General features: G+C 36.5%; 1 protein-coding gene across 4 annotated transcripts in view; it reads left to right on the forward strand.

Annotated features, from left to right (window-relative positions):
• LOC127433645 (serine/threonine-protein phosphatase 2B catalytic subunit gamma isoform-like) overlaps nt 1-14,975 on the forward strand; it is a 49,484-nt gene extending 34,509 nt beyond the window's left edge. For 2 of the 4 annotated variants that reach the window (XM_051685714.1, XM_051685711.1), the window contains 11 exons: nt 227-338; nt 2,364-2,509; nt 3,937-4,076; nt 4,229-4,306; nt 4,414-4,508; nt 4,694-4,819; nt 5,077-5,154; nt 6,374-6,458; nt 6,744-6,841; nt 9,880-9,906; nt 12,217-14,975. In XM_051685714.1, coding sequence (XP_051541674.1) covers nt 227-338; nt 2,364-2,509; nt 3,937-4,076; nt 4,229-4,306; nt 4,414-4,508; nt 4,694-4,819; nt 5,077-5,154; nt 6,374-6,458; nt 6,744-6,841; nt 9,880-9,906; nt 12,217-12,392 — 1,161 coding nt within the window. In that variant the 3' untranslated portion in view covers nt 12,393-14,975. The remainder of the gene's footprint in view (nt 1-226; nt 339-2,363; nt 2,510-3,936; nt 4,077-4,228; nt 4,307-4,413; nt 4,509-4,693; nt 4,820-5,076; nt 5,155-6,373; nt 6,459-6,743; nt 6,842-9,879; nt 9,907-12,216) is intronic. The other 2 variants (XM_051685712.1, XM_051685713.1) reach the window with 2 other exon arrangements.
• The last annotated feature ends 4,793 nt before the right edge of the window (nt 14,976-19,768 follow it).

A 19,768-nucleotide genomic window follows, 5' to 3' on the forward strand; every position in this document is an offset into this window, starting at 1 on the left:
TTAAAGAAACACATTAGCAACAGTTTAAACAGGCACATAAAAAACCCTTAGTACCAAAAGTAGCATTCTATATGTGTAGTCAGGACCAATTGTTTTTTTACAAATTATTAACTACTAAAAGAACCGTTTAGTGGAATCAAAACTGTAATTTTTAAATTCCCATTCCTGGTATTGATGTTCTGTGTTCCATATTTGTGCAATGTGCCTTTTCTCTTTGCATCTGCAGTGTGTGCTCTACCTGTGGTCACTGAAGATCACCCACCCGACCACCCTCTTCCTCCTCAGAGGCAACCACGAGTGTCGGCATCTCACAGAATACTTCACCTTTAAACAAGAATGTAAGCTCAGCTCTTGAACACCTCAGAGTGTCCGTCTGTGTCTGTATGTGTGTCATGGCAATGTTTTGCCCATCGTGGCATCCCAAGAGAGATTGTCTTAAGAGTATTAGATGACGAAGCGCGGGTGGAGAGCTCAATCACATCCTTTGGCACTCGTCAGGGCCCTTCACTCTCCATATAGATTTACAGGAGCTGTCATCACAGTCACGACAAATGCTGACAGCTAGCTGAAACCTTCGACGTTCATCCCTCACACCAAAGATTTGCATTAGGGTTGAACGATTCGGACAAAAAATATAATTGCGATTTATTTACAAAAATATTGCAATTGCGTTTTGAACTGCAGTTTGATTAACATTTGAAAAAAAATACCTACTGAGTGTTTCCTTTTACCCAAAATTAAGTAATGAACAAACATGCTCTACTGCCAATTAGGGGTTGCATAGATTCACAGTGGATGCATTTCAAGAGATATAAAACATGCTAGCTTCTTAAAAGAAAGCAATATTTTCAAGCAGCAATGACAAATTGATCTGCTTACAGGGCATCAGTTCTGCTTGTCATTAAGGTGAGTTGAACACGCTATGTATTCAAGATTGATTTTATACCAATTACCAATTCAGAAAACAGCTCTCATGATAAATAAACTTTGACGTAAAATGGAATCTGCACTAGAGCTGAGCAATATGGACACAAAAATTATATCTCTTTATTATTTTCTATATATCCCAATAATTATTTTATTTCCTCAAAAATTGCACTTTTTTTATTTCAACCAAACTTGAAATTAACAATTCATTGTATCTGAGTAAAAATCTAGTTAAAAATAATGAAGAGCATGTTTTCCACAGTTACATCATATTTAAAATAATTTTCATTAATATGCACCAACATACGATAATAAATAGTAATAGAAATCATTATTTACCTACATATATTTTTACTAAAACATTTTTGTGAATGAACAGTGTGTGAAAAAAACTACAGTTCAACCCATTGAATAATATTATAATACTGAATTATTATTGTGGGAACCAGCCAAGTTTATTATCATAATACTGAATCATTTGTTTTATACAATACTATATTTCTGTCGTATTTACTTTACCTGTAGCCTTTATTTTAGTGGAAAACTGAATGACAAGTGTGTATTTGACAGTGTACAATGTTCCTCGTTACAAAGGCTGTGCTGCCTTGAAAGATCGAGAAATTAGTGTGAAGACGCACACTTTAGGAAACGTAGTGCCCAAATAAAGAGGGCATAAAATCATTGCGATATTCACAATATTCTTAATTATAATTAATTATGAATGAATTAATTAATTATATCTGCAGCAAAATCATCACAATTGTTTCATGAATATTCGATATATCGCCCATTCCTACACCGCACCGTGTGAAAACTCCTTAATTTAGCCAATCAGAAGCCACCCTGTGACCAATGGCCAATAACATTTATATCTGCATAATCCTGACTGTTAATGCACTCATTTAACCTAGAACGAGGCTGGCTGTTTGGAGTCTCTGCTGCAGAGAAACTTCATCCAACTCATCAAAGAGCCTTTGACAATGATGAGTGCCAATTCCCCACTTACCGCTGGATTGCAATGTTGTTCTCCGCTCATCACGAGGCAGCCTGTTTCTCATCTGTCGCTACTGATGTTTACAATACACCGTGCAGCTGTCCTGTTTTGAAATGTAAATTTTTCACTGCCGGTATGCGGCTTGTTCCGCATGTAACCTGTCTCTGGCCTCAGCCTCCTTTAATCAGCCTCCCACTGCACTGGTTTCCTCAGTTCCTCTCAATTAGCACACCGGCCTAGTGTGACATCACCTAACAAGGCATGCGACCTCCTTCTTCAACTACTCCTCCATCCTAGAAAGTTAGCAAGCCCCAGTCTGCCCTCACCCACCCAGCATTACTGCTGTATGTCAAAAGGACAGTGTGACAGTCTTGGTTGGAAAAGCTTGTGCACTCCTGCACCTGTTTAGAGATACATTTTTATTGTGGCGCTCTCTTTACAGGCAAGATTAAGTACTCAGAGTGCGTGTATGATGCTTGCATGGAGGCCTTTGACTGCCTTCCCCTGGCCGCTCTGCTCAACCAGCAGTTCCTGTGTGTTCACGGAGGCCTTTCCCCTGAGATCACCTGCCTCGACGACATTCGGAAAGTAAGTTTGTTGAATTTCAGGTAGAGGGGAAAATCTAAAAGACATCTGATTTTTAAGTCGACCTTGTCTCCTACATCTAGGTTAATCTGTGTTAACCTAGTGTAGCACATTAGCCTAAACGGGTGCCGTAGTACTACCACAGACACAGTCTTCATAACACCAGCGATACCAAAGTGTTTTTCATTCAAAACAAATTGCATTTACATACCTAATGCTTATGCAGCGAGAAGCTCATAAGAGCAAGCCAAGGCATTGTCAAGATTCAACTGCCACAGACCTCCACCTAAGAGGGCCGTTCATTCCAAGAGCGTTTGTCTTTTGCTGTGTAAGCATGCACTAAACGGACGTCTTGGTAACACTTTACGATAAAGTCCATTCATTAGCATTCCTTATTGCATGAGTTGTCATGAACTAAAAATATTTTTTTTTACAGCATTTATAATAATCTATGTTTATGTTAGTTAATAAAAAAATACAATTGCTCAGTGTTAGATCATGTTAGTTCATAGTGCATCAACTAATGTTAATATAAAACTTTTGATTTAAAAAAATGTATTACCATATATTGAAATTAACATTAAACAAAAAATATGGTTCATTGTTAGTTCATGTTAACTTGTGCTGTTAACTAATGTAAAACATTTTAACCTTAAAGTGTTACCGACGTCTTTGACTTGTATGCAGTGTCTTATGCAGGAGAAGTGTGTTTTTAGATGCAGTCAGTTTAAAAGAAAATTCAGCACTTGGCACACATCCAAAATGTGCATTTTTCTCTTAAATTTGACAAATATTAGAATTTTTTCTTTTATTTGACCGCTTTAGTGGCAGCGGTGTAGTGCTACTGAATCTACAGCACCATTAAAAAAAAGAAATGGTTGTGTCTGAATCTAATCTAATTAAAAGAATGTGATAAAAGAGAAAGACTGGCTGCCACATAACAATACAAAGCCAATAAATAGACAATGCATCTTTATAAATGGATGTCCTTGATGGTTTTACACAATAACAAACATACTGGCATGACCAGTGCAGTCCAATTTGCGAGGTAATAACTCTTGTGTGGTGTTTTTTTTTTTTTTATTGTTTAAATGAAACAAATCTGTCTTGAACTAACGAGTTGTCAATTTAAAACATTTTAACAACTCACCGAATCAGATTGCGAGTACTAAAAGAATCGTTAATGGAATTGTAAGGAACCAGAATCATTAAGTGGAATCTGAATTGATAATAATTATATTAATATGGTCTATATTGGAAGTACAAGACTGTTTCCTTGACAAGAAAACTGGAGTTTCAACAGCTTTTAAATTGTAAGTAAATGCAAACAGATTGACACTGTTGTTGCAGTGCTTGATTTAGTTTTGGAGAACAGAATGGTTGAGTTTTTGCCGTCTGGTGATTGTTGTGTTTGGAATGTTATTCTGTAGTTAGACAGGTTTAAAGAGCCGCCAGCTTTCGGGCCGATGTGTGACCTGTTGTGGTCTGACCCCGGTGAGGACTATGGCAGCGAAAAAAACTCTGACCACTTTTGTCACAACAGTGTGCGAGGATGTTCCTATTTCTACAGGTACTCCAGCCCACAGGCAGTCCACTCACATAAATGTTTGATAGCTGCCTACTCTATCGCACATTTATAGAAGCTCTCAATGTTAGTCACTGAGGTTTTGATTGACAGACCACTGGAATCACTAATTACACCTCTCTCTCCATTTCTGACAGTTACCCAGCAGTATGTGACTTTCTGATGAATAATAACTTGTTGTCAGTTATAAGAGCACATGAAGCCCAGGATGCAGGGTGAGTCCATTGCACACCACACTCTTGAGTTCACATCCTGTTTGAATGGCTCTTAGATTAACTCTTTTCCTGTCGATTTCTGTCCCACTTTACTGACTCTCTTGCAGGTATCGAATGTACAGAAAAAGTCAGACAACAGGCTTCCCCTCATTAATCACAATCTTCTCTGCACCAAACTATTTGGATGTGTATAACAATAAAGGTAAGAGGTCTTAAAGGAATATTCTGGGTTCAATACAGGTTAAGATCAATCAACAGCATTTGTGGCATAATTTTGATTACCACAAAAAATTATTTTGGTTTATCCCTCCTCTTCTTAAAAAACAAAAAACAAACCTTTACATTAGCATAGGTTTTCTGACCCTTTGCTACTTTGACCCCCCCAAGCTGCTGTGTTGAAATATGAGAACAACGTTATGAACATCCGGCAGTTTAACTGCTCTCCTCACCCGTACTGGCTGCCCAACTTCATGGATGTGTTCACGTGGTCACTGCCCTTCGTCGGGGAGAAAGGTAAAGAGCAAACGGGAGTTACACACTCAACCTTTTGGGATTTTAACCCCCATTTGAAATGGATTTGCAGAATTGTATTGTATTTAAGTTACTGAGATATTAGCATAACAAATATAAACAAACATAAGTGTAAAACAATATTTAAATATCCATACATACATAATTGTAATGCATAAGCTGGTAATTAGCATTAAAAGTACATATGTTTTTGGTAAGATGGTGTGTGTTAAAACTAGTCCTCTCTTGTATGTTTTCAGTAACAGAGATGCTGGTCAACGTGTTAAACATCTGTTCAGATGATGAACTCATGTCAGAGGGAGATGATACCTGTGAAGGTAAAAACATGTCAAATGATCACTTTATTTATTATTAACTTAGCCTGTCTTAGATTTGGTCTTACCTTATATTAAGCCCTTCTTTATATCAAGTATTGATGTTAAGATGCAGCCCGTCAAAACACAGGATGTTTGATCCCCTCATTCCCACTCAAGAACTCGAGCGTAATAAACAATTGTGAAAATTTGCATTGGAAATTGTGTCCTTGCTTAACCTATTCTTCTTTCCCCTTTCTTATCGACCTCTTAATATGGATGTCAGCTCAATTTAATAACAGCATACCCCTCTTTTCATTAAATAAGTTAAATAAAGTGAATGACCCATATATTGCTATTTAGGACACTATATTCTTGTGTGCAAGTTGCCTTGGATATGAGCTCAGCACTAATTGTGAGAAATGGTTTTCTCACTGTATCATTTCATCTTTTTGATGCATATAACACTGCAGGGACAGGAAATACAGTGTGACAAACACATTTATTTTGTACTAAAACCTTTAAAGCCTTTCCATTTAGCTTGTTTACTTTTTTAGCATTAAACTTCTAACCAAATAAGCAGTACCCTTTGCAAACCCAAGGATTTACCTGAGCTAAGACAACCTAGCTCTCAATTCAGCCACTTCATTTAAATTCAAATGATGAACACTCATAACTCAAGACCCATGAAGTACAGTTCTATCTCTTCAGCTGAAATGAAACCAGATAAACCCATTCTGAGCACACCCACCTCCTCCCCTTCACATCTGAGGAGCTGTCATGAAGGAATACAGTGTCCCATTTACTGTTCTTGATGCCCATTTGATTTGTCCTCTTTTTATTTTTTCAATGGTGCATAATTTTAACTTGGCCTGACACACTTCCTCTGTGTGTCTGTGAGCCTTTGGGGTTGGGGAGCTGGGGTTTATTTATTCCTTTAGGGAGTTCAGTATGTAATGCCTCATTTGATCTAGAGTACTTATATCTAGCCAATTAGGATGTTTGCAGATGTTAATTTTTATGATAAGACTGTTGAAGTTATGAATATGCAATACTCTTTTGCTTTTTTCCCCTTGTCAATTAAAAAACATTTTTGGAAACGGTGAGTATATATAATATTTTTTTTCTTTAGTCAGTTTATTTTTCTGGAATTTTTCTTTTACTTTAAGTGGACAGATAAACATTTATGTCTCCCTATCCATCTCCCTGTCTCTCTCTTCCTTTTCTTTCATGCATGTGGCAGGTGGTGCCCCGGCAGTCCGCAAGGAGGTGATCCGAAATAAGATTCGTGCCATTGGCAAGATGGCCAGAGTTTTCTCTGTTCTTAGGTGAAATTACATGCTATGCATACAAAGCTCTTATGACCAAAGATTTTGCACTCACGTCCACACACACTTACTCTTTACACAATATCTCTCAGCTTAAACAACGATATTTGTATTTCACACAAACAGACATCATAATGCTATTCTGCTTTTTGTAATGGCTCTGTCAATATTTAACATGATTAATCTCTGAAATATACACAATTGTTTATCATGAAATTGAGATTTTACAGGTACTGATTATATGATGTTGTAACCAGCCTTAACCCTGCGTTTGTGTGTTTGCAGAGAGGAGAATGAGAGTGTGTTGCAGTTAAAGGGCTTGACCCCGACTGGAACGTTGCCTCTGGGTGTGCTGTCAGGAGGCAGACAGACCCTACAGAGCGGTAAGTCTCGCCCCTGTAATTTTTGCACTTGCTATGCTGTGGTGTTTAGGGTGATACCTGTTCTCCACTAATCTCCTTCTCAAACTTGCTCTCTCTTTCTCAGTCTTTCTGTCTTTACCTATCTCCCTCTGTCTGTCTCTGTCATCGCCTTGCCCGACAGCCCGACCTCCCTCACGGTACAGCACACCCATCATCGATTCCAAAAATTCCCTTCATTACCAAAACCTCCTCAAATATTCCATCTCTGTAAATTATATCGCTGTTGATCGACACACTTCAAATTTCCTGTCCTGACAGGGACCTGAAAAACGTTCAAATGCTGCTAAGATTGTAGCGAGTGCCAAGAAGCTGCTGTGGGTGGTGCTGTCACAGTGAGAGGAGCTCCTGTGAGCTTATGACTATGATGCAATATGACCCAATTTAGCCATTGCCTGTCTGTGTGCCATGCTGCTTCTCCTGGCTAACTTTAAAATTCACCAGCCTGCTGCATGCTGCTTCCATGCTGCTGCCCTCCTACTAACGCCACATTAACACAGTCGAGTTTGTTTCTACTGAAACCATATATGCCCCTAAATCTAAATGTTAGAAATAAATATTGTAACAAAAACTGTTGGAAACACTACATTAAAATGAAAATGGCCTTTTTGTCACTTTTGTTAATGATGCTAGCTAAGGCAAGCATTACTATTACTATTGCTTATTGTTAGGAATTAAAAAGAAAACGAGTATGCAACACAAAATACCTTAGGAACTGCATAGCAATGCCCTAGCAGCTACCTGCCTGGCAGCTCCCTGGCAACAACCCAGAACACCATCACAACCACCTAGCAGCACCTTAACAACCACAAAAAAATACCCTAGGAAATGCATAGCAATTCTCTAGCAACTACCTTAGGGCCCTATGAAATCTATTTTATATTTTCCAAATTCAATTGATTTATTCCTAAATTCTGTGTTTTCCATTTTATTATTTCTGTATTCCGTGTTTTAAAGTTTACATTTTATCATCAAATAACTGTCTAGTCAAATGAATTTAAAAACTTTATCAGATGAAAATAGAACATTTACTTTTCAACATACCATTCCATTATTTTTTATCAAATGAAGTGCTTCTATTCAGATCCTCACAGCACAATCATTACAAAAAGTATGTTTTGTCAGATACAGTGCTGCACAGCAAAGCATCACAGTATTAAGGAAATCATTGAAAAAAGCTTTTATTTAGTACAAAAGCATTCTTGCTTGTGAGATATTGGTTAAATAATGTATAATGTAATTATAATTGATATATTATTGTCATTATTATTACTATTACCTTGAAGATTACATGTTACTATATAGTAGTGATATATTTCTGTGGCAATTTCTTCAATTTCACACGTCTAGTTAAATTGAGCTTTTATTTTGAAGTGAAGTCCTTTTAGTTTCTGTTTGATGGTAGCTTTCACTTCCGGATGAGCAGTTCGCAGTATGGTTTATTGTGCTTATTAAACCGCGAAAGTCTGCGATTTTAATTATATAAATATAGAGTCTGCATGTGCTGTGCACTTCAAGGTTAATGAGTGCTCTGCTTTCTGTCATCTGCTACACAGAGCATGCATAATGCTAATGATCAGACACTATTTAGCCTTGTAAGGGACCAATGCATTGTTGTCAGTATATGAGCTGGTGCCTTCACACATTAATTTAAATCACAGCCTTTTCAGGTTTAATCATCACACTAGGACATATTACGATTGTAATTTTATTATTTTTCATTCATACATTAATTTTATCCCAAAAATGTCAAATTCCTTGACATAAATTTCTCTCATTAGCATTTTATAGTTAATTCTGGTTTTACGACTGGATTCCACGATTCCGTCCGTGTTTTCCACATTGCAGAAATCATAGAGCCCTACAACTGCCTGCCTAGCAGATTCCTGGCAACCATCCAGAAGACCCTCGCAACCACCTGGCAACACCTTAACAACCATGCAGAACACCATTGCAACCAACTAGCAATACCTTAACAACCACTTAGAATGCCCTAGGGACTGTATAGCAATGCCCTAGCAACTCCCTGGCAACACCCAGAACACCCTCACAACCAACTAGCAACGCCATAACCACCCAGAATATTCTAGGAAGCGCATGGCAATGCCCTAGTATTTTCTTGTCTAGAAACTCCCTGGCAACCACCCATAACACCCTAGTAACCACCCAAATCACATTAGCAACCATATAGCAATGCCCTGGCAACCACCCACAAAACCCTAGCATTGTGCAGGGGTAAGAACCCCTCAAGTTTTCTTCAGGAAGTTTTTAAATCTAGTTGATGATGGCAATATAGTGTGGACAGGAAATTGGGAGTAGAGGGAGAACAGGTTTGGGAAATGACACAAGCCGAATTCAAACTCAATGACAAAACAACTATATTCAAAAAGCATGTTTACCCTTTCAGGCCTGCTGAGTTTTTGTAAAGAATGGCCTGCACACTCTATAGGACAAACATCAAGTCAAAGTGAAGTCATACAACACTGTCTCTTGATTATATAGTCTTAGTGGTGAACTTGGGGAGGGGAAGTAAATACAAGGATTCTTCAGTAGCTGAAAATAGAAAAAAACTGAGACATCGCTCAAACCAACCTTGCTTCTCATCTTCCTGTGAAGACCACAAATAAACTGTCATCATGCATATACAGTATATTGCGTGAAGTTTTACACTAAAAGCCTCTCCATGTTTGGCTATTGTATACCTTCAGCTTTAAAAATAGGCTCCAGTCCATTGCAGAAATGTTTAAAGTGCCTAGTGTCTCTGGTTCAGAAGCATGGTTTCTCAAAAACAAACTGCTCTAGAATTTTTTTGATAAAGCTTCTTCACTCAATTAACTCTTCTCAAGTTTATTTCTGTGTAGCATTTGAACTGATGGTGGGAGGGGAAATTGAATGAATGGGAGATGTGGGTTTTTGAATGGACTTGTGATTGCATTGATAACTTGACTCACTCTCTTTCCCCGTTCGTTTTGGGCATGGCACTACTACTCACGCTTACACAGCCACCATAGAAGCAGAGGAAGCTCAAGGTATGCAAGACATCAATAGAATCTTCTCAGTGTTTGTCTGTCACCCTCCCCCCATGAATAACTGTCCTTTGTGTGTCTTTTGTCTTTTTGTTGTTTCTGCTTTTTATTTATTTCTGTGTCTATGTAGTACACATACAGTACTAGTTACGTTCACTAGTTACTCTTTTATTTTATTGATGTTTATTTGTCATTTATTTCATTTAGTTTTATTTGTTCATCTAAATATTTAAAGGCAATGCGAAACTACATTCGCAACCCATTTAAATTCTGTTATGTGACGTACTTGTATGTAATGCAACAAGAAGAAAAAGTATGACTGGACTTGATTTTATCCACCGAGGATTTGCAAAGAATGGCCCCCTGTTGGTAGACAAGCTAATTTAGTGGCTGGATTTGTTCTACAGTGTAGTTAGAGGGCTTGCCGCAGAATAATGTGATTAGTATCCTTAATAAATACATCTGCATATGTAACATCTTTGTATTGTTGATCCCAGTTAAAGAATGTTCTAGGTTCAAGTCAAGCTCTGTTGACAGTATCTGTGGCATGCTGTCCATTTACACAGAAATTAATTACCATGTTAAGCGGTCAACTTTGTAACCTTCATATTATATGTGAAAGGATACCTAAAAGGGACTATTCACAACGAAAAAAATCCTACAGTTTCTTGGTTACACGTGACTACAAGTGAATTCACCTAGAACATTATTCACACTGTTGGACAATTTTGACAACTTCACAGCCTAAACACATTTTTGTATGACTGTATTAATTTAAGCGCTTAACATAAATATGAACTTCACATTACTGCTTTTCTACCCTCCTTGCTTCATAAACTTCCATTGTAAATGCATTACCGTAAACACAATTTTTGTTTTTACAAACTGAGGGACGAGTCAAATTATTTTCTATTAATCGACCGCATGCTACAGATGCTAAAAAAAAACATGTTTTTAAAAGAAGTTTAGTTTTTTTTGTTTTTGTCTTTGTTTGCTTTGTCATGTTAAGTGTATTTGTAATAATTAACTGGAATGCTATTCTTGCTGTGTGGTATGATGATGATATTATATTATATTTTATATTTTTATATACATTTTTTATATTTTATTAGCATGTATTAGTCATTCATAACAAAGTGTGCCATAGTAAAACTCTCCGAGGCCACGCAGGTTGTTTTGCCATTAACATGAATTCACTAATCAAGATTGAAATGCAGTCATGCCAATAATTTGATTGACTCCGCTATTTTAAACACACACACAAAAATGTTTTCTTTGTTTTGTTCTCAACAAACTTAAAACTGTAGCTAAATGCACTAAAACGCAAAAAGGAAACAAAAGCCTCTTTTCCACCATCGGGCTGAATGGTTCTGAGCACGGTATGGAACAGTTACAGTAGCATTTCCACTAGAGCGCGGTTCAGCACGGCACGATTGTAAAAGAAGATTGGAATTCATGGCACGGTTAGCTAAACGTACTCAACCGTTCTCAAACGTGCTGGTTGAATGGCTTTAGTACGTGGCGACTCACGATTGTCAATTTGCCAATGCCAAGGTAACTTGTAGCGGATTAATTTGTTTCTAGCTTGCAAAGTTTGCTAATATTATATAAATAAATAAAAGTTAATAACAAATGGTGTATGTTTTTGCGGATCTTCATTATTTTATGATGATGGTTTGACTAGAAATGTAAACTACATTTATTTTTCTACACGCCTTTTTCGACAGGGAAGTAGATTACTAGCTCATTAAAACTCAAAATATATCAATATACTCTCATATACTATTTTTATATAATACTTATATTATATTTGATCAATAAATATCCTTTTAGCTAGTCTGGGAACTTTTAACTTTCTGCATGTTCGTGTCCGGTGGCATACACAAGCCCTCATGAGGGTAAACTTCTCGTCTTTTTCTCTTAGCTTTCATTTTATTGACATGGGCTGTGTCTACTCTGTGTATTAGCAGTGTAAAACCAGGGGAGAAAAGCAATACTAAAAACTGGAACATGCGATCGTCCTCCATAGCGCACTCGCTGCAATGTTTACTTCTCACGCCGTCCCCAAAAGATGGATCTGGTAAGGACATTCTCCTGATTTTACCCACACCACAGTGGAAAAAGAAACTGATACCACGCTATCTGGCCCGGATCGGAATGGTATGGTTTTGCGATGAGAACTCTTCGGCCCGATGGTGGAAAAGTGGCTATAATGTACTCACGTTTATACCAGGATTGTTGCCATTGCTGTTATCTCAAAGTTAACATGATGCTAGCATTAGCTAACTTCCTACTTTCCCACTACATCTCCAGCCATCCAAGGCTTCAACCCTCAACACAAGATCCAGAGCTTCGAAGAAGCACGCGGTCTGGACCGAATAAACGAGAGAATGCCTCCACGAAAGGACAGCGTGCAGCCGGACGGCACTGCCAACTCCATCAACGTAGCCAACTCCCCCGACAAGAATGGCACCAACAACCAGGCGTAGTAACCTACAGCAGCTGCCTACCACTCCCTCTCTCCCTCATCCATTTCTTTCTCTCTCTCTTTTTTGTCTCTCTTTTCCTTCTCATTCTTACTTTTTCTGGTAGAGGTGATGCCCCCTACATGCAAAACTCTCCTGGACAAGATCAGGGGAGAATCGCACAATACCATGAAGAGGGCGTAGTGAAAAAAAACCATGGTTCTTATTTATTTATTGATATAGATGAAAAGAAATGTAAGTTCTCTAACAGTTGGAAAATCAAGATGAATGAATATTACATGTGTATATTAAATACAGAATATATATATAGAAATAGCATTGGGGTGGTGTAAGAGCTTCTTAGATTCAGTAGTTTAAAAAAGAAAAAAAAAATCCATTTTGTAAATTTGCGTTTATAAATTAGATTTATTTCTGTTTTTTTTTTTTTTTTTTTTTTAAACCAATATTTGCTCAGCAGAATTTCTTTAATGTTGTTTATTGTGTGCTTGGCATGGGAATTTTGGGCCCAACATAATTATATAGAGTGCTTATTTGTGAATACCCAAAGCAAGTATGATAATATCGTTAAAGCTAAAAAAAAAAAATAAAAAAAAAATCATATGACATAAAACAACAAAATATGTTTTTGTTAATGAAAAAATATGTGGGGAAAAAACTTCATTATGCCAATTATAGATAAGGGGAGTGCATTAATAACTCAAGTGTTGACACATTTTTATGTACATTTATATTTTCAAGTGTTCCCTCAACCAAATGTTATGTTTACTCTGTTTCAGTTGTTTTCTTCCTGTTTGTAACTCAAACTACAAAATGCAAAAGACTGAAAGCCATCCTAAGAGGCCCATGAGATGGTTTGAGGAGTGATCATGTCTGCTTGTGTGTTTTTTACTTTCTTGTTTTGGTTCCTCCATTTTGTAGTCCGTCACTCTTTAATTCTGTGAATTCGCACACTTTTACCGTAATCCACTGCATGCTAGAACTGCGTAGCTACGGTTGAAGGCCCCTAATTCTACTTTAAATCTTGAATTTGATGCAGACATTCTGTCACCCTGCTTTGGCAGTTAAAAGAGTAAAATAATTGTGTGGAAAGTGATTGAGATGTTTAACATCCACCTCATCCAGAGAATGAGAGTACATGCCTTACATCTTGTATCTCATCACACCTATAACACACTTTAGTAGCACATAGAATTGGACAAAATTCTGCCTTGCCTTTTCTTATCAAAAGCTTATCATAAAGTCCCACCGGTTGAACATTTGAAACTTTAAAAGCCCATTTATTGATTTTCAATTTGTCTGAATAATGTATTGTGTCTAATTATTATTAGTATTCAGTATCTTCAGTGCTAGTATTTCTATAGTTCTTCTAAACGACTGTATTCTCTAGAGTGGACCATTTTCCACAAATACAATTGATTGAAGCCTTGTCTTTGCTTATACCAAAAGCAAAACAAAGTCATTTTAGTTGCTTTATTGTGTTTTTTAAGAGGGGCAGGATTTGCAAGAACTGTTTACCAAATCTTTTTTTTTTTTTTTTTTTTTTCAGACCTATTGTTTTCTTTTTTTCCTTTCTTCACTGTACTTTTATTGTTGAGTAAAATCGTAGAAATCCGGCGACTGGAGATTTCGCTGTGCAAAGGCTCCGACTTCCTGTACATTATACGTTTAAGGTTATGTGCCATGCTAATAACTATAGCAAGAGTTCTGTTTGTGGGCATTGAGTTTGCACACATGTATCTCCCTTTTTATTTAATACCGCAAGCAATCCAGGATCCATATGTCTTGCGCAATACTTCGATTTGTGGTGCAGAAAGGAGACTACGAGGGTAAACCTGCATGTTATCAATAATGTATTTAAAAGGAACTCTCTCATCCAAAGAAAAAAAAAATCAGTGTTTTCAATGTAAAAAATGGCTGTAACATTGACAGAAAAAAAAAAAAACTGCTGGTTGTTTAAGGTTGTTACCTCTCCATTTGCTTGAGAAGAGGCAAGCGCTTCAATCAGCCCGGTAAAGAAAAAACAAAGGAAGGGAAAGAGCCTTGAATGCTTTACTCTTTGTGATCTAAACACACTTAGGGAGGCCTACATCCTTAAACAGGTAACAAAAGTTAATGAGTAGGTTGTCATGCCACCTTTTTTGTGTCCTCTTTTTAAGTGTTTGTCTTTTCAAGTCTGTTTTATGTAAAGAGCCTCTGCAGACTTATTTGTCTTGTTTTCCTCCATGTTTAATTTAAAAGGGGATATCTGCTATGGTGTGAGAGAGTCATGGGTTTTGGGTGGGAGGGGTGCTTAGGGTGGGCTATTGTTCAATATATCGGATAAGAATTGGGGCGTTTGGATAACAGATCCCGTTTTAGGAGGGCTTCTTTTTTGACTTCTGTTACAAATTCTAAACATATCTTGCTGAATCTACAGAAAATGTTGATGTTTTTTTTTTTTTTTCTTAATAGCTAATAAAAGAGGACTTTGTGTCAAGAACTTGTAATGTAAGGCCTCTAAAAATCTCAATTTATGTTGATGTATCACTCCATTAAAAAAAAAGAAAAACAAAAGTAAAATGAAATACAGACATGTGGGGAAAAGAACCTGGACTTGTTTCTTTATTTGTCTTGTTAATTGTGTGATTTGAAAATTGGCCTTTTTCCATCACTTGATTTTTCGTCTGCTTTTACTTTGAGCGGTTTGAGCCTGTAATTGATGGCCAACTAGTGTTTTGAGACACCGGCTTTGTAATTTTCGCTTCCTTATCCAAGTCTGTTCTTGTCAAGGTTTATCTATGATTGCGTCTCTAACATTTTGAACATTCTGTGCCTTAAGCGCTGTGAAGGACAGCTAGTGTATTGTTACCTGTCTGAGTAGAGCACATACCCCCACACACAGTACATGCCAAGCATGGCTGAGATTTTATGTTTTATGTGCTGGTAAGGGTAGACTTATAATACACAATAGGTTATGTTTGAGAACTTTTTACATTTAATATATATCAATATTCATATAGCCAGCTTTTATCATATAAGAAGTTTTATATATATATATATATATATATATATATATATATATATATATATATATATATATAAAATAAAGAAAAATCTTAAACATTTAACTATCTTTAAGCTTTAGTAGCAATTATGGGGAACAACATACAATAATAATATTGTGTTCATAATATAAGTGTTGTCATAATGTTTTATACCCTTAACCTAAGATCAACATTTAAAAAGCTTAGTTTTCCAGTCTGAAGGTCTTGTTGAATGGTATTTTAGTCTGTAGGTTTTTCAGCATCCTGTACACTCATGTGAAGGATGCAGCTGAACATAAAATGATGCTTTTGTTTTTTATTGAAAGGCCTTGAATTGAAGCAGACCCTTGAAATAACATTTGTTGCACCACATAATATTTCACAAGTGCTTATTCAGTGCATTTCATCAGTCTGATTATTCCCAACAAAACGGCTAAAAAGTGCAGATGATCAGTTCCTTAGTAACTTAGCACATTGTGTGGATCATGCATTGAAAGTACTGTGGAAAACAAATCCTGGAATGAAAAGTTGCACACCGTTTAACTGGAGTCATTGGCAATATCGAACTGGTGTTTTACCAGTTTATTTAAAGTAATGCTCTTTTCATGTGATAACACCATTAAAATGAATAATGTGTAATGTAACTTCTATATAGACTTTACTCTGCGTTTGTTCTTTGGATGCCTATGCTGCATTATTATTCGGTTAACATAAGTATTGGTCTGGAAGAATAAGTCTCAAGATAGCTTTAGGAATGTGTGGATTTACTGTACAGGATTGCTTAATTGAAATTGGCTTTACCAGATGATCTGTTTATTCAAATGTATTAAAAGTGAGTAATGGCGCAAGTCGGTACCGCCCTCGTGCTGAATAGTGAGATATTGCAAAATATACAGCTTGACATAGTGGAGTTCACTATGCATTTTACAGTGCCACTGTCTGACAGTGGCTCTTTAATGCTTCCCTGAATATTATTTATAACTTAAAATTAAGTTATATTACATTAAACTTTTGTTCTTACACCTTGGCTTTCATGTACACAAGGCTCTTAACTACCCATTACTTGTGGATACTGACTGGCTAAAAATGCTTGATCTCTGTGCCATCAGAGTGCTGGTCAATTCAAACCTGTATGACAGTAACATAATACCATCAAACTAGTCAAATTTTGAATGTTGTCTGTCCAAAAGTTTTAAAAAGCCTTGAAATTTGAAAGGATGGATGGATGAAGATAGACAGACAGACAAATAGTGTCTTCGATATTAAAGTGTCAAACTCGCTTTGTGGTTTTGATGAACCTTCATGGGCTGTTACGTCATTTTTGACCGATTTGAGATTTTTTATTTTTTTATATATATATAAAAATGGTTTTCTTAATCTGAGTGGTACAAGACTTTGTGACTAACTAGACTTGCAATCTGAACATACAAAAAGTGCATCTCCAGACAAAACACTGAAAAATATATCCAAATGCATAGATTGTGATAATTTGATTTAAACCTAAAATTAGAAAATCCAAACTTAAGTTATAGCAGGCAATAAGACTACACAGTCTCTGCAGCCATATACTGGTTATTATTGTTATGAGATGATTTTTAAAGTCATGTAATAGTTCTTTTTTTCACCAGATGTCAGAAATTTGTCCCCAATAGATGACGCATTCTCATATTTTCTTCCAACTTATAGAAGTGTAGGTTTTTACTGAATAAAATTTCAGATAAATTTGCTTATTTGCATATGCAAATTATATAATTGAGAAAGGTACAGGAAAATAAGATCTAAATAGCATAAATTCCCAAAAGAAGTGCTTACTTTTATTGTTATTACTTCAGGGAAGAAAAAATGTTATAATTTCTTTTACAAAATAAAAATAAAGTAACAAAAATGACTGCGAACAGGCAAGGTGTTGATCTTTTATTGGAACAGCCTAGGAGGGTTAAAGGAAATTTGACAATGTGACTTCAATATCAGCATTGGTTCTTTAACAGCTATTCCACCTCATTGATGTCAGGCTTGCTGATACTTTTGTTGCTCCTGTGATTTGCTCCAAATGCTTTTGTTGTAATCCTCTGAAAGCACATTGTCCATGTAGACATGCTATTGTACTCACTCTAAACTGGCTTATTTCATTTAAACCAGTCTCATCCATTATGCTCAATGAGAAATGGGATTATCTAATCCGATTAATGAAATAGTCATCATGTTCAGTGTTTAATCTAAAAAGAATCATTTATCAGTACCTGTATTAATGCTTTTGTAATCTGATGTTAGCGGATGCCTTTAAGAGATCTACTCTCTTCCCTGCCTTCATGTTTGACCACATTCTTTTATCAAATTGTTCCTTTAAAAACGCATCCACTAAACTGCTGACTATCTGCCAATACCCAATATTACAGAGACTGTATAGAGTGGTTTCTTGTAAGAGACGTAACACAGTAGCCATATTGGAAACAACAGAACAATGCTTCCCAAAAAGTGTTAGATGGCACCAAACAGATCAAATATAATGTTGTGAAGGTAGTTGTATTTTTCTTAGATAACACTAAGCATTAATCTTCAGCGCAAAACTATGAACATTTTCAAATCATGAAGCTTATGGAAGAGCGGAGTGCTTTTACTTTTCTAATCAATTGGATTTTCGCCTGCTGGAGGAACGTGAGCTATACCTTGGGACTAATAATCAGTATCATTGAGACAGAGGGGCTTTTTTGAATTGGGCCACAAAGCAACTACCCAGGACACCCCAGCAACCTCCAAGCAAGTGCATAGCAACACACTAAAAACCCATCAGAATGCTTTAGCAACTGCATAGCAAGCAAGTCTATAACATTTTGGTGACTAGTTTTGCATAACACATTTTTTAAAAGGGTCATGTCATGAGGAATCAAATTTCCTTAATATTTTGACATATAACAGATCATTCTGTAATGAGCTGCAAAAACACCATGTTCTCTACTTCCCTGCATGACAAGGAGGATCACTAATAATTAACGACTGCCTCCACAGCAGCAACAACAACGCCTGCTTTACGTAATGGCATCCCTGGCCCCGCCCACTGGTGCTTCAGTTCGTAAACTGAGACAGAGAGAACATGACAAACAGGCTTAGTGTGGCCTAACTATTCCTGAACACCAAAGGGGACCCATCTGGACTATTTTGAATTATTTTTGTATATAAACATGCACTACACAAACATCTTTGACCATTGTCATGTATCTCAGGCCACTTTTAAAAGATGTGGTGTCAAGTTACAACAAAGAAAGAAACCATTCGGTTTCATTCAGCCACTCTTGCTGTTTGAGCACAAATGCGTCCTGGACGTATTCTTGCACACATCTGTGTTATTTTTAATGGTTAGTGTGACCGGTTTAATGTGTTTTTGGCAGTGTGCGCCTCAGTGCAGGATGATATTGTATGTGTGTGTGTTTTGTTTCATCATGCTTTTGACTATGTATGTGTGTCTGTTTGAAACATAATCATTATCCGTCATTTTGACAGAAGGAGAAGATTAAAGAACTAAAATCATGGACGACTGACTAGCGCGAATTCAGAGAAACAGAAAAGTTCTATTCATTAATTTTGTCAAGAAATGTATAAAGTCAAAAGTTTAAATCAGTGCATCTATAATAAACATCACTGTTATTGTTCAATAAAATGTTTAGGATCAGTCTGATTTACTCTCTCTGTAATGGGACAGTTTTGAAAGCACTTTTTAGATGTTTTTTGTTCAAGTTACCAGTATTTATTTTTATTTTTTTTTTCTCCAGAATTTCCTGCTAAGTGGAAATATTTCTCATGAGAATAAATAAATCAATCAATAAATAAAGCTATTAAAACACAAATATTATAGGCCTACTATAACACAATATCTGTGGATAGAAGCTTTTCGATAATGAAATATCTTGGCTTGGCCCGCGTGCCCCAAAGATTTTTTCCATCTGGCCCACTTGTCAGTGAAGTTGAATAGCTCTGTTCTACGCAGATATCAGTATTTGAGATGACGTCTCAATGATTTTAATAAACATCAGCTTTGTAAACCAAAACTACATTCGACCAACATTGTATATAGCAAAAATCATTAATCAAGGGAGACACCATTTTTTTTACTTATTGATATGCATATCTCAGAGGGCACCTAATAGCAATAGCCAAACAGTTGACAGCTGACAATTACCCATTTTGGCAGAAATGCTTTGCATAGCACAATTGGCCACCCACTTGTACTGGCTCGGTTACTTTTGGCTGTTCTTTGTAATTCATTTATCTCTATCCTAGGCGGTTTGTGTCTAACTGAAAGTTAGATGTAAATCTCATCTTTCAGCATGGTCATTATGGGGAGGAGAGTTATAAGAGTTT

The sequence above is a fragment of the Myxocyprinus asiaticus genome, chromosome 43, assembly GCF_019703515.2.
Source record: "Myxocyprinus asiaticus isolate MX2 ecotype Aquarium Trade chromosome 43, UBuf_Myxa_2, whole genome shotgun sequence".
In the NCBI taxonomy this organism is placed as follows: domain Eukaryota; kingdom Metazoa; phylum Chordata; class Actinopteri; order Cypriniformes; family Catostomidae; genus Myxocyprinus; species Myxocyprinus asiaticus.